This window comes from Amblyraja radiata, chromosome 32, assembly GCF_010909765.2.
Source record: "Amblyraja radiata isolate CabotCenter1 chromosome 32, sAmbRad1.1.pri, whole genome shotgun sequence".
Taxonomy (NCBI): domain Eukaryota; kingdom Metazoa; phylum Chordata; class Chondrichthyes; order Rajiformes; family Rajidae; genus Amblyraja; species Amblyraja radiata.
The window spans coordinates 15,219,242-15,235,089 of NC_045987.1; the positions used below are offsets into that span (position 1 = coordinate 15,219,242).

Sequence of the window (15,848 nt, forward strand, 5' to 3'; positions counted from 1 at the left end):
CCAGAGGTTAAAGCTCTGGCTCAAGGCTCAAAAGAGTTGGCAGCACAGTTGGAACCGGGGCAATGTGCATGTGGAAATTCTGGCCAAAGCTGGCTTCCTGGTATTAACTCTATTGATGCATCAGCTCGTGGTACAAATGCATAAATATTGAGGGGGGGGGGGGGGGGGGGGGGGGGGGGATAAAAAGACAGTGATTCACACCTGAACTAAAATCACACGTCACATCCGACAAATACCAACTGAACTACCATGCATTTCTAGAACCGTCTTTTAATGGAGAGTGATTTAGAAAAGAAGGACAGTGTGTGTAACGTCAAGAGTAAGCTCTAATTAAGTCTGCACATTCACTCAACTTCAGGATATTACAGCTGATGCACAACTTTGATATGTAGTCACAGCTAATCTGTGGGAAAACTGCCAGATAGCAAGCTCCCATAAACAACAATATGATAATGACTAAGAATTTGCCCTGAATTTCCACGTAGAAGCTAAAAATTCCACGTGGAACTGTGGCTTCAAAAGCCGTTTTCCTTGAAGCCGAGTGGAGGAAGCTGAGGGAGCCATGGATAAAGTAGATAGTAGGAAACCTACTACTATAGCAATCCAAAACAAATTCCATTAGCACCATGCTTCAGTATGGACCTCTAAGTGATTAACTAGAATCACTTCCAACTAATTCCATAATTTTGCTCTCTCCCTTTATCCTTGCATTATTTCTAAACTAATCCTATCGCTCACGTCTGCCCAGGCTTAAGTTCAACCTAAATTAATAGCTTGAGTTCAGCCTAAATTAATGCTTGCACATTCACTTCACGCAGACTTGGATCAATCCCAACTAATCCAACTGTGGCACTGGAGCCTTGCTGTATTCCTAAACTAATCCCATTGACCGGCTCTCTCTATAGAACCAGAGCAAATCCAAAATAATCCCACTACTTCCTTCGCCCTTGGCCCTGCATCAAAACTAAATTTACCTCTGCCCCACTGCCGCTCACAGGATCAGAACAATCATTAACTAATCCTAATTGTTCTGGTGGCCATGCAGCCATACATCGATGCACTACTAATTGCATTGGCCACCCTCACCTCCTGGCCTTCCATAAAAAAGCACAAGGAGGAGAGAAAATCAGGTAAAGGACATATAAAATGGCAAAAGATTCCTTCTGACTTTCTTCACAATCTGAGAACACCCATCCTGCTTCCCAATGATCAACCAACTTCAAAGGAAGCTCGAGCTTTCCCAGTGGAAATGCTGCTGCTGTAATTTGCTATACCTGTTAAAGCTTTGAATTAAATCCTTGACATCATCAGGAAGGATGACCCGATGCTCTCCCATGTCACGGTGGTTCCCAAGGATACATACTGGAATATGGTCAGGCACTTTGGGAAGTTCTTTCATGATATAACTGAAGGTCCTGCAGAAAGAATGAAGCAATCAATAAATACAGCTTCTGCACTTTTGAGTGCATAATTTTATTCAACTTTAGATGGAGTTTAGAGTAGGGGATACAGTGTTTGGGTATTAGTAGACCAAAGTAGAAAATATATTCAATATGAATGACATTAGACATTGATTCAATTGCAGATGGTACTGAACACTTTACAAACACCCAAGATAATGAAAAAAACAAAAGAAAAACAAAAGGAGAAAATCACTGCCTGGTTTGGGAACAACTCCATCCAAAAACCGCAAGAAATTGCAGAATGTCACAGATGTAGCCCAGATCATCACTCAAACCAACCTCTTTTTCATTGACTCCATCTACACTTCACGCTGCCTCGGCAAGGCCTTCAACATAATCAAGGACCAGTCTCATCCTGGTCACTGTCTTCTCCCCTCTCCCAAGAGGCAAGAGGTACAAAAGTCTGAAAGCGCATACCTCCAGATTCAGGGATAATTTCTACCCCAGCTGGCAGCAGACAACTGAACTGTGCTCGCATCAGCTAGAGTGCAGTCCTGACCCCCCATCTACCCCATTAGGGACATTTGAACTATCTTCAATCAGACTTTATCTTTCAGTAAATGTTGTATCCTTTAATTGTGCACTGTGGACATCTTGATTGCAATCATATATAGTCTTTTCTTTGACTGCATCGTATGCAAACAAATGCTTTTCACTGTACTTCAGTACATTTGATAATAATCAACTAAACAACAAGCAAAGGTATGCACCAGTTGTCCCACTGAGCCAACAATGGAAAAGGAAAAACACTGAGTGCGAGGGGCATCCACATGAGGGGCTCCGAGTTACCACCAGACACACGCAGAGCTCTATATCTTTGGGGCAATTCGGGAGGTGGGGAATTCCAAAAAGCAAAATTCTATCTAATTCACCTTAACATTAAACGTATTTACAATCATCAAATCCCCAGCATTAACGTCCTGGGATCACCAGAGAACCGACCAGCCGCAATGTAAGCGTCGCCAAAAGTGATCAGAAACCAAATATTTTGTGGCAACTGAGCTACTTCTCAACTCCCAAATGCTTCCACTACTTACGATGTACAAGTCACTGTATTATTGCAGAGGGTGGTGAATCTCTGGAATTCTCCACCTCGAAGGGTTGTGGAGGCTAAGTCAATGGGAATATTTAAATAAGTAGATCATATTCTGTAGTATAAGGAAACCGAGAGGTATGGGGAACTGTCATGGAAGTAGAGATGAGAGTTGAATGGCAGGGACAGTTTGAGAGATCGAGTCGCCTCATTCCTGAAACCCAAGACCATTTTGGCCTGGATCACTAAACTGAAGAGCACCAACCATACCCCTGAACATTTAGGCCCTCTATAACTGAGGCACCAAGGTTGCAGTTGTGTACAAGATGTACCGCAGGAACTCACCAAACGTTGAACAGAAACTCCCAATAACAAGCAGACACTTCCACAGAGGTCATGGCCATCAAGTACATGGGGACACTGCCATCTGCATCTTTTATTATTAATCACACACCATCCAGTGTTGGAACTATATCCCCACTCCTTCAACCCCACAGGTAAAATCCTGCCTCAGCATTGCAAGGTGATTATTTCCACAACAGATCAAAGAGTAACCCATCTCTAAGGGCAATAAGGATGGTCTGGTCTGGCCATATACCACAGGGGAATCTGTAAAAGACCGCTCGTCATAATCAATTCCCTTTTCATCACTCGCATTTTAAAACTACAACTTTGGTTTAAATTCTGGAAGTTAGTAGAGTCGGTGTTAGTGCAGAAAGTTTGCAGAATCACATACAATGGTGGCAATGTACTGAAATAGTCTTACCATTGCTTGGTGATGTCAAACATCATTATAACACCGTTACAGTTCTTGTAGACATCAAGGAATTCTGCATCCAGAGCCATCTCTGCATCAGATTTCTAAAAGAATATGGAGGATAATTCTTTCTCATTAAAAGCAAACATTTTTGGCTGCATGGAGATCCAAACTTGACCCAGAGCACAAAATAAACTGGTGGCCTTTCAGAGGTCTGGGAACAGTGTTTGGCACTGCACCTCGCAAATGAACAGTGACAGCACAGAAATAGACCCTTCAGCCCATCAAGTTATGATGTGGGAACCTTACAAAAAGGTGATGAATGGCATTAATCCTAGTTGAACTGCTGGGATGAGGTGTAGAGGGTGATGATTGAGAACAGGAGAAACAAACTTTGCATCTTGATCTCAAGTACTTAAACATGTAGAAGGGGTTAATAGTTAATTCATTAACACAGTAGTTGAAGGTGCAATACCTCCCCCGTCTCTGTTCACGACATCTCACCAAGAAAGAAATCTGACGATAGACAGAGTAACTCAGCAGGTCAGGCAGCATCTCTGGAGAAAAGGAATAATGTCACCTATTTCTTTTCTCCAGTCCGACCCAAATCGTCACCTATTCCTTTTCTCCAGAGATACTGCCTCATCCGCTGAGTTACTCCAGCATTTTTTGTCTATCTTCGGTATAAATCATTATCTGCAGTTCCTTCCTACAAAGAAATCTGTAATGGGCCATCAGCATCTTGGAGAAGCAGAGATCAGCATAGTGACTTGCTGCCATTATAAACTAGACTATCTACACTGCATACATATTCAGTCAAAGATCGTGATATTCGAGAATGGGTTAGAGCTCATTTACCTTGCTTGAGTAAATAAAGGCAAATGTAAAACAGAGAACTCGCTTCCCACATGAACTGATATTTGGAGATGGCTAAAAATTTTATCGGACTATCTTAGATCATCCATACAGACCGATCAAAAAAATCCATTCTGTTGAGAAAGGTTTGTCAGGTCAGGTCTACCGCTTGAAATAAAAAGTTGAAATGAAAAACTTCCTGCCGTTTAATTTATTTTGCCTCTGTATTTTTTTTCCCTCCACAGAGGTTTATTGTAATTTATTTATGGTATCAGTTCCGGCCAAGCCTGTTTGTACAATTAATCATGGATGATTGTTTACTGGAGGTGGAGCTAAACAGATCAACCTCGCCCAGGCTTCCGATGCTGCTCTATCTGCAGAATTTACTCAATGGCTTTATTGATGTTGGCATAGCTGTTTGGACAGTGACAGGATCTGGAGGCAAGTATTCCTGATGTTTTAAATATAAACAGCTGTTCCTTCTGTCCTTCTCTGAGCACAAGTAAAGCAAGGTGATCACACTGAAGCACCCCTCAACTAGCACTAGACCTGCACCCTGCTTTCAAATGATCTACAGATGCACTGTGGAAGCTTCTACTTCCAGTCTCAGGTCGAGCACGGTCCTTGATGGAACAGTACTTACGTTGAGACTGGGATTCAAAACTTCCTGAAGGGCAGCTGGAGATCATTTGAAAGCAGGATGCAGATTCAGTATTTTAGATACACAGGAATCATACTGGTTCAAGTGTGCTGAGTTCTGTCTATATCCCAACACTCCAAGCAAACACTCAGATCAAGTGTTATTTGTTCAGTGTGTTCATCATTGGGAAGGGAGCTTGAGGCTTGGAGACCTAATCTCCACACTAGTAACATAAAGGCAAATCACTATTAAAAACTCATTAAATGAAAAGGCAGCCATCTTATGTGAAGATAAACCAACTGCACAGCCGGAGACTGACATTATCAGCAGTAGTTATTAATTATTGAAGCTTTATGGACAGATGGTATAGGGTGTCATCGTATCAATTTACGAACTTGGATCACTACAGTCATTAACTAAAATATTGTTTTTGAACTTCAGTTCTGATGCAATACACTGAACAGTTACCAGAACAGAACTGAAGTGTACAGGCATGCAAAGGATGCACATGACGCTTCAGAAATGCATGTGCACCTGGAACCTCAGCGACTAATATCTGTAAACTATGCACTCATGGTAATTTAAGAACATTAGTAAAGAGTTACAATATAGCAGGGCAACTTACTATGTGAAGATTTTGCACTGTAGATGACATTACCTACAGCGACCTCCAAATGATAGCTGATCTTATTCCCTGTTGTGGACTAAAGAACCAGTCACACCTCCCATAGCAACTGCACTCTGTTCGGTAAAAGAGTGCCGTTGTGCAGAGCTTCACTTCCTGGGAACGGAACTACGGAGGAAAGATTGTAATGTGACCAACTACCTTCTCTACTATGTGCAGGAAGATTTGGGACTAAGTGCGATCCCTGTCCTGATGGGGAGTCTCGGCTCGAGACATCAACCATCCCTTTGCCTCCACAGATGTTGCTCGATCCACCAAATTCCTCCAGCAGCTGATTTTCTGTTCCAGATTCCAGCCTATGTAATGTGTTGTGTCCCCTGTGATTTTGAGATGTCATTCAAGCCCATTCTTAAGTCACAGAGTCTAATTACATTTCTATATAATACTTGGAATTACTAATGTGTAAACAGCAATATTTTTTGCAGTTTGGGAAGTAGGGAGACAGGACAAATTGAAGCTTAAGGGCTGGGAGGTAAAGAGGTGGGCTTTAGAGCTACCAATAGCTAAACAAATTGCAGCTTGATATGTTGACATGACCAACTCACATAAATGTAGCCAGATTATTATGTATTGCACGAGAGTGACAAGAAGTCGATGCAGAAACAACGGCTGCAAAACATTACAAAAAGCAACTCTACGACATACTACCCACAATCAATGTCGGGGTCAGACTCCAGTACAACGCCCAATAAATCAAGTATTACCTCTTGTGGGTCATTCTCCAGTTTCAGGCCATCCCCTTTTCTCCGGCTTTTCCCTGAACAAAGGACAACAAGTGGTTCGTTAATTGCAAATCCCGATTCCCTTCTAAGTATCCAAGCAAACTGTACACCACTCCAGTACCAATGGGGAGAGATGAATGATGAAGAAGAGGAACCACCTGGTAGCTTCCGCAAACAAAGCAACAATCACGGGTCTCCTTTTCCATCTATTCCAGTTTCTTTCCATTATATCCTTGCGTTAAATTACGTTGCATTTAATCCCCAAGTTTCCTGTTTTCTATAGGCCTGCAAGCCTCTGTGGAAAAAGTTGCCCCTCAGGTTTCCTATTAAATCTTTCTCTCCTCACTTTAAACAAATGCCCCCTCCTTTTCTCAAAGTTAGAGACAGTGGAAACTCAAATTAATCGTCAATTGAGCAACGCTTACTGACTCACTCATCCAATTCCACAACTCCTGTGCTCAAGACTCTGAACAATCCCCAGATAAATGTTATTAAATATGGTCCCATATCCCTTTTCACATAATCATAGAAAACTACTGCACAGATTGCTTACGTAAAACATACTTGTCCGCCTTAGGATGGCAACCCTTAATCCTTTCCTATCCAAGTAACTGTCCAAAAACCTTTTAAACATTGTAACTGTATTTGCCTCCACCATCCCTTCTGGTAGCTCCAGGTATTCATCATCCAATGTGAAAAACACACTCCTCAGATCTTTTATATTTCTCCCCTGTCACCTTATACCCGAGCCCTTCAGTTGATTTCAGTTGATAAAAAGATTCTGACTATCCACCCTATCTATGTCCCTCTTAATTTTACAAACCTTCCTAAGGTCTCCTCTCAACCTCCTACATTCAGTGAGAACAAACCCAACCTGTCCTTAGAATTACAGCCCACCATTCCAGACAACATCCTGCTGAAGGCACAAGGAACTGCAGATGCTGGAATTAATTCAGAGGGTCAGGCAGCATCTGTGGAGGCAATGGATAGGCGACGTTTCTTTGGTCTGATAAGGGTCCCAACCCAAGACATGGACTATCTATTCCTTCCACAGATGCTGCCTGATCCGCTGAGTTACTCCAAAACCCTGCGGTTTGCTCAACATCCTGCTGAATCTCTTCTGTCCTCTCTGTTATTACTACATCCTTCCTGCAATGTGACAAAGAGAACTGTACACAATATTCTAAGTGAAGTGTAGTCCACCCAATGTTTTGTATAACTGCAACACAGAGCAGTGGAAGAGATACTTTGCCAAAGTCAGTATTCTACCTTACAATTTGGTTCCACCGAGTACTTTTTGAAATAATTTAATTATATGGCCTTTAGGATGCTGCAGACAATGCAAAGGTTCTGCATTTTCATATAAGCAGGCAAATTTCAGGAATTATAATTTAGTATATCAATAGCAGAATTTGGCCATGTTGGCCACAGCTATGTTAGTTTAAATGATCAGTTGTAGGTGCTTAAATTACAAACATTGCCCGGACACCAAAGAGAATTCTCATTCTTTCATAGCCAATTTATTAAAAGACTGTTCCACAGTCATTACGACCCATCTAAAATAATGGCAATTCCACCAGGGCATCTTGAGAGTTTAATTGTAAGTAATTACTTCATTGAAGAACCTAGTATTAACCTTGCCGATTAAATGTTTGGATTGATGTAAAAACTCGTTTGCCTCTCTCATGTTTATTCATAAGTGACCCCATTTGATAAGTAACCTTGGACAGTCAATAAACGCAGGCCAAGCCAGCACTACCCAGTTCAGTGAAGCAATAAATACATAAAAAACTAGATTACATTCTATATTTCATGCAGCAAATTAAATTTAACGTTGCAAGTTTCTTGTCCATATGATATGGCACAGTGAAAGGAACAAGAAAGTGTTCCATTTGGTTATTGCACAGGAAAGTAACAAATGAAATCAAGAGTTTGTGCCTGACTCAAAGCCATTTTCAGAGAGGTTTGCAAGGAAAGCTTAAGATGACAATTTAAAAAATATTCTTCAATTGTTTTATTTATAAGGAATAACAATCAATGGCTTCAGTATTATGTGAAACCAATCACAAACAGTGAAAACCTAATATAACCTGTCAGCATTGAACTTGCAAATGAAAATAAATACTAAAGAACTGTACTGGAATACAAGTAGGTTCAACAAACAGGAACAGGAAACGGAATTGTGTGTCAAGAGAATTAACCAGGGTGTGGGCACTCAGGTAAGCAGCTGCCAGCAATCCACTAAGAAGTCTCCAAACAGTTTCCAGACACGACAGGCAAATCTCAAGCTTCAACAAATCACAAGAACTACAATTGCATAGTTACTATGACACTAAACCTGGGATTAAAGCAGTTTGCAGGAGCGCCAACAACCACATCATCCAATAGTTAGTCACAATGTTGAGTACTAGTGAATAAATGTCCAGTCAATGATAAGTGTTGCTGTGGAACTGAACTCGATTTTGCTCATCTGTGGTATGGAAAATCCATTAAGGTTAATAGCAATTGAATACAAACAGAGGCCATAGCCAAGTTGCATATCTGACCAGGGTCAGGTCTATGCAGCTATTTATAAATCTGATAGTTTTTTTTTTTAAGTTTGTAACAGGTTATTGAAAAAACTTTGAGCAAGCAATGATGGATAACACACAGTATGGATTACAAATCCATGAACAGAAAACATTGCCTGGCCATTTTTGGGTTGGGCGGCAGTGACCAGTGGAGTACTGCAGGAACTGGGACTCAGTGGTTCACAATCCATTTTGATTTCAAGGAGATGAAGTGGAATCCAAGATCAATCTCGTGCCTGTCCCGCAGTTATTCAAGCATTTTGTGTCTGCCTGCAATCCAATCCAGGTTTGCTAAAGATAGCAAGGTGGATGACAGTGTCAGTTGTGAGGTAGAAAGAGAGGCTTCAGGACTCACAGATGAATGTGGAAGAGAGGGACAGAATACAATGTGCAAGTCTGGGAGGTCACCAACTTTGGAACAAAAGAAGAGCAAGGTGAATGTTTAGAAAAAAACTGGTGGAAGATTGAAAGATGCTGACATTTCATGGGATTTAGGGGTCCTTGTATACAAATCACTGAAAGATCATGTGCCGGAACAGCAAGCAATTTAGAAAGCCATAATTACAAGAGGATTTAAGTAAAGACATCTTCCTGCATCAGTGAAGAACATTGTTGAGACTGCATCTTGAAAGAGACACATTTGGTGTCGTAGGAATGATCCCTATTCAGAGGCAGTGTTGGAGGAACTGCTCCCTAATCTGAGTCAGTCCATGGAATTGCCCTAATCTGAGTCAGTGTCGGTGAAACTGCTACCTAATCAGACAGTGTTGGCGGAATTGTGGCTGGTGTAGCTGAGTCAGGGTCTGTGGAATTCTATCCGAGTAATTTTCAGAACCATTATTCACCAAGAATAAGCATCTGTAGCAGCAGTTGATAAACTGGTGAAAGTAAAATGGAAAATGTGGTTACATAGAATTTGCTAGTCACTGCAACAACATGCATTTGGGACAGCGCAAAACCAATCAAGTTCAACGATGCCTCATACTTGCAATCAAAATTAACCCTGCAGCCAAAAGCACAAAGTCATTGCCAGGCACCAACACTCACCCAACGTACCAGCGGAGGGAACTGCACCACCTGAACAGAATGAATTCAATGGACTGAATACCTTAAAATAAAATGAAAAACCTAACCAAATGTAGAAATAGCACCTTCACCTCAACTGTATCTAAATAAGCCAGTGAACTTTTCCTGACGTGGAATAATTGATAGGGAATTATGGAAAATGGAAAACACGGGGCATCAACAAGAAAGAGACAACGTGGATAGATGGGGAGGAGGCCTGGAGGTTGTCTAAAGTATAAGGCTGCAAGGGTAGGGTTGAGAAATAAAGCAGCGAATTGGCAGTGAACATTGGAATTTTGGAGTGAGATGGCGACGCGAGGCCAAAATAGCAAACTAGGAAGAGGTTAAAGAGAGCACCGACCTTTATCCACTATGTCCCAAACTTCCACCTTCACAATGTCGTCAGTGGCTGTAATAACACAAATGTTTTATTTTTTCACGAATATAAACACTGAAAATTCAGTCATTTTGCAGCATTATTAGAGACACGATATAAGAATGGAGTCAAACAAATCATGCAGGAAGGCACAGTGCAACAGCCCCCCCCCCCCCACGCAGCACCAAAATATTGAAACACAACATCACGCACAAGGCATTTATTTAACAGCATAATCAATCAAAAAGTCTCAGATAACTAGTCCGTTTATAAAGGAATAAAGAAACGTGGAACTTATGGACCCCAGGAACTTGGATATGAACAGAGGGGGCGAACCAGCACACAACACTACTAACAGCAGAACCTACATGCAGCAGGAGATTGGGATATGGACCGCAGTTAGTGAAGGATGCATTCGGCAGGTAAGCCAGCATCTGGGGAAAGTGAACTAGTGCTATGAGTTCATGTCAGAATCACTTCATCAAAAAATGTGTTCTGCACCTGAAACATGAAGCTTGTTTCTCCTGCTACAGATGTTCTGTGACCTGCTGAATAGACCCACTATTGTCTGAATTTACATAATTGACATTGATCGACGAGCTGGCTGAGCTCCGCAGGAATAGGCCAGGCTGGCTGAGTATCAGCCAATAAATCGACCATCAATATATGTCCATGGCATGTCAATAACAGAGCTCCAACCTCAACAGGCTAACGATATTGGGCCTTCTAAAAAACATCCTAGGGCAATAGAAAGTACCAGAAATAGGAGAGAGAAACTGATCGCAGAGTATTCTGGCAGCAGATAACATAGCACTGGATCCTGGACCATAATGGGACAGAATAACTGGGTGCAAGACTATATGGGACAGACTACATCTAGATAATAGAGACATGCTAAATAATACCAGGGGGCTAGTCAAACAAGAACAGGCCAACCAAACTCTAGACACCATGCAATAATGTGACTGGCTAACCAAGTGCAGGGCTACAAAATCATAGAACAGTCTTAGAACCAGGACACCTATAACACAGTCTAACCAATCCCTGAACAATAACTGGTGCCAAACTAACATCAGATAACAGGTCAAGTTAATCAAAACCAGACCACCCGACAAACATAGGGTTATTGAACCAAGCCAAAGAGTCAAGGTACAATGGGACAGAACCAAATCCCGGTACTAGGCACGAATGGGTCGGCCGGACAGAGCTGCAAGCAGCAGACAATGATGGGCTAGGTTACCTGCACCTAAAGCCATCCACTATACACTTGCAGGGCATTAACCAAGCTAGAGATGACACAATAGCAGCAACTAACTGAACCCAGCAAATCAGACCACAATGGGGGCAGGCCAACCAAACGCAGAGCCGCAGACAATAAATAAACAGGTAGGACAAAATCAACAGAAATGCAGATGCTTTTGAGGAAAAGTCTCCAATCTGAAATGTTGACTCGGCTTCTCTTCCAATAGATGTAGCTAGGCCTGCTGAATATTTCCAACAAATTCTTTGAAATAAACAGGCAACCCTAGCTCCAGATTAACCAAACCCAGGGCAATAACCAATTATCGATAGCTTAACCACGTTCCACATAGAGGTCTGGACAATCTGACAGTCAGCCAAGACACAAGACAATATCACAAGAGGCAAACCAAACCCCGGAAAATAGGCAATAACAACGTAGCACAACAGAGCCCAGAGCAGGGTGGCAGAATGGTAAACTAGTAGAGCTGTTGTCTCACTATGCCAGCCACATGGGCTTGATTCAGACCCGTGTGGAACACTGGATACTCTGTGACAACGTGGATGTCCTCTAACATCCCTGAGACACACAGGCCGTTAGGTTAATTGACCATTGTAAATTTTGCATATTGTGTAGGGGAGTGGTAGAATGAGATGGGTTGATGGCATGTGGGAAAATAATTAGGGCAAATGAGTGCTTGATGGACAAACTAACCAAGGTCCAGACACAGGCTAACCTGGCCCAGGAGAGCAGAAGGGACAAAGGGAGCTTCAAATGCCGAGCAGTTATAATTCATGTTTAATAGTTACTTTGTCACATGTACCTAGATACAATGAAATGCTTTGTTTTCCATACAATTCAGTAAAATCATACCATACATAAGCAAAAGAGTGCAACGATTGTACTGTAAAAAAATTAATTGATTTCTTCTGAGGCACACAGTCACTACATTTCCGCAACCTTGTAGGTACTGAGTTGGCCCGGGCGATGCTGTCAGTACTTTCTGCCACAGCTCCATGTTGCTGCAGACTGCGGTCAATCTGCGTACTTGTCCGACTTCTGTGGGACCTCCAATGGCTCTTGATCTGTGATCCTCTGGCTTCCGTAGGGCCTCCAATGGCCTACTCCACTGACACCTCGATCTACCACCACTGTGAGCGTCCATCTTTTCATCCCTTGTAGCCACCGCTCCACTTCCATGTCCCATACCCGAACTCAAAACGTCTTGAGCGCTGCCGATAGTGCAGAGGTGAGCTCACAGCCCACTCACAGGCTCCTGGGGCAGATCACCAAATAATAGGGCAGAATAGACAAGCCCAGATCTCCACATATCTACAGGACGCAATAGCTAAGTCCAGCAACAGCCAATAATTAGGAAAGCAAACATAACCAAATAAACAGGGAATAAGACAGGGTGTTGGAGCCAAGATCTCAGACAATAGGGCTGTCTCACTGAGCAGTGTACTGTTATCCAGGGTCTTGGCTAAGTGAGCTGCTGATCAATAATGCATAGACTAACGTCCCAGGACCCTGGATAATAAGCTGGGTCATTCCCCTGAGCTCAGAGAAAATGTTTTTAAAAAATGGTGAGAAGCTAACCAAGCCCACAATATTCCATGATAACCGAGTGGGCAAACCAAACCACGCGTATCAACAAAACACTAGGCAGGGTGACAGCCCAATATACAGAACAATAGTGAGAGGGGCATACCATACTCCAAACACCAACATGGTGGGATTAGCTAACCGAGTCTGGGGATGATTTAAAGTGTAAACCAGCACTGGACAATAATGGGACAGGCCTAGCCATGCTCAGGCCATCAGATAATAATGGGATTGGCTAACTAAACCCAAGACACCCAAAAATAACATGACAGCTAACCTGTGCCCAGCAAACCAAGCCTCGGACACAAGGCGATAATAAGACAGGCTAACTGAGCTGAAAATGATGGACAATAACTAGTCAGGACCAATCCCAGGACCCCAGACAATAGTAAGGGAGACCAACCCAAACTGTGGTAATGCAGTAGTTAATTTGCTGGGCTTGTAACTCAAAGGTAATGAGTTACTCAGCAGTGCAATTTTAACCAACAGTGATTATTCTTGATATGAAGAGCAATTCAATCAATTTAATCTAAAGTTTTGCAAACGTGGGGAAGAAATATACTAAAGCAATTCAAAATGAATGCGTTGAATTTTAAAGCTGAGCAGCATTGGCCAGTGTATAATGGTTAGCGCATCATCATTGGCACCAGTATCCAGCCAGAGGGAATAGGATGGAGTTCTTTGGATTCTTTTCCATTAAATACAGTAAAGCTGAGCCTCCATCAGTTCAGCAGCAACGATATCTGGCACTCAAATCCACTTACTCAGATTATTATTTCTAAAAATGGCTAGAACAGCAATCATTGATAAAAGATCAATATTTCACCAGGATACAGTTTACTCATTGCAGCGCGCACACACACACACACACACACACACACACACACACACTGAAATAAAGTAATTGCTTGCATTAGAGTAATGAGAACAACAAAGTTCAGGCACAAAATTTACATTTATTATTCTTCATGACTAATCATTTGCTGTAATGACATGCTTCACAACAAATGTTATGCATTAGTGAGATATTTAGAATGCTCCTTAAGCCAGTGGCAGCTAGTACACATGGCAGTCATTGCTCTCTGATCAACAATTATTGAGCTTTACTTAGAAAATAATCCATGCCACTTCCGCTCTCTGAGTACAGATGGGACATTATGGAGGAATTTTTCACCCCCGTCTAATGGAGTGCCAGACACGAGAATGTCTAACGGGACTGTTTATAGTCATCGTTGAAGGTGCAATTGAATTCAGCTGGGAATGTTTGACGAGACGTCGTAAAGGAAGGTTATTTTCCATCTGAACTGTGCTCTGACCAGTCTGTGAGCCTTTGAGGAAAAAGTAGAAAGGAGTTTCACTCCATGAAGTACCAGTAGTGAAATTATTTGCAGCTGGCAGTGATGGTGTTTTTTTGTATCTTCAAAGTGACTCAGCGATAGGATACCCTCAGCAACATTTGATCCATATATTAATGAGGAATGGTTCTCCTGCACATTACAACAGAGATACTGATACCTAGATGCTGTTCCAATTTCAAACAGCAATTGAGAAGGCTGCACATTCACTGGATAAAGGTTCTCAGCTTTCCCAATTCCAATTTCACTTGACCTTATAACACTGAAGATTTAAGAACTAAAACTTCCAAAGATTTGCATCTGAATCATTCCTCATTCACACTCTGCGTAGATGATAACTGAACAATTGACTATTGCATTTTCTGAAAACGTCTGCTTTCCAAACTTACTTTTGTAGCTCCAGTGAATGCTGGTGACTTGGATTTCCTGAGTTGGGATGTATTGTTCCACAAACTTCTTGCCTTGCAGTCTGTGCCATAACGTTGTCTTTCCTGTATTACGATCACCTCGAATCAATATTTTCACTAGAAAATCAGAAACATTAATTTGTTTATGCACAGAAGCAGGCCCTTCAGCCCATCACATCCAATTCGACCATGGTGTCAGTCCCATTTGCCAGTGTTTGGCCTATATCGCTCCAAACAATTTCTAACCCACCTCTACCAGCTTGTTCCATAAACCCACACCTTCTTGAATCTTTCCACTCTCATCTTAAACCTATGCACCTAGTCTTAGACTCCACATACCTTGGGCCGCCTGCCTTATCTATTCCCTTTGTGAGTTTTCTCTCCAGGAAAAACAGTCCCAGCCTATCCAGAGTCACTGTATAACCCGAGCCCTCCAGTCCCAACAGCATCCTTGTGAATTTCTTCTGCATCTTCTTCAGCTTAATATTAGTGTAACCAACATCCTGAGCAGCTATAACAGTAAGTACCAAACGATGAAGGCAAGTGTGCCATTTGCCTTCATCACCATGTCGTCGCTTACAAAGAACTAGGTACTTGTTACCTAGGTCTCTGTTCTCCAACATTCCACAGGGCTCTAACATTCACAGTGTAACTTTCCAAAATTCACCACTGCAGCACGTCCGAGTTACATTCCATCGGCTATTTCTTTGTCCACTTTCTGAGATAAGCTGATGTAATGTTAGAAAACTTTACTGTCAATTTTAGTGTCACCAATTAATTTAATAAATCATGCCACCTAAATTTTCATCCAAATCATTAATAGACGACAAATAACAGGGGACACAGCAGCTATGTGTGATGCACGCCACACGTCACAGGGCTCCAAGCTGACAAAAAACCTCTACCATACTCCAACCCACCAATCCAATTTTGTATTCAGTTGCCTCGCACACCTTGGATCCCATGTGATCTAACCTTCTTAACCTGCCTACAACGTGGGATCTTGTCAAAAGCGTTACTGAAGTTACTGAAGGAAATATATGACAGACTTTCTGCTCCACAAATCATCATGTAT

General features: G+C 42.0%; 1 protein-coding gene across 2 annotated transcripts in view; it reads right to left on the minus strand.

The window, feature by feature from the left end:
* Window positions 1-15,848, minus strand: part of rabl6 (RAB, member RAS oncogene family like 6) — a 42,083-nt gene that overhangs the window by 21,218 nt on the left and 5,017 nt on the right. For both annotated transcript variants that reach the window (XM_033049011.1, XM_033049012.1), the window contains exons 2-6: window positions 14,756-14,890; window positions 10,152-10,199; window positions 6,138-6,190; window positions 3,263-3,357; window positions 1,275-1,415 (exon numbers count right to left, since the gene is read on the minus strand). In XM_033049011.1, the coding sequence (XP_032904902.1) occupies window positions 1,275-1,415; window positions 3,263-3,357; window positions 6,138-6,190; window positions 10,152-10,199; window positions 14,756-14,890 (472 nt within the window). The remainder of the gene's footprint in view (window positions 1-1,274; window positions 1,416-3,262; window positions 3,358-6,137; window positions 6,191-10,151; window positions 10,200-14,755; window positions 14,891-15,848) is intronic.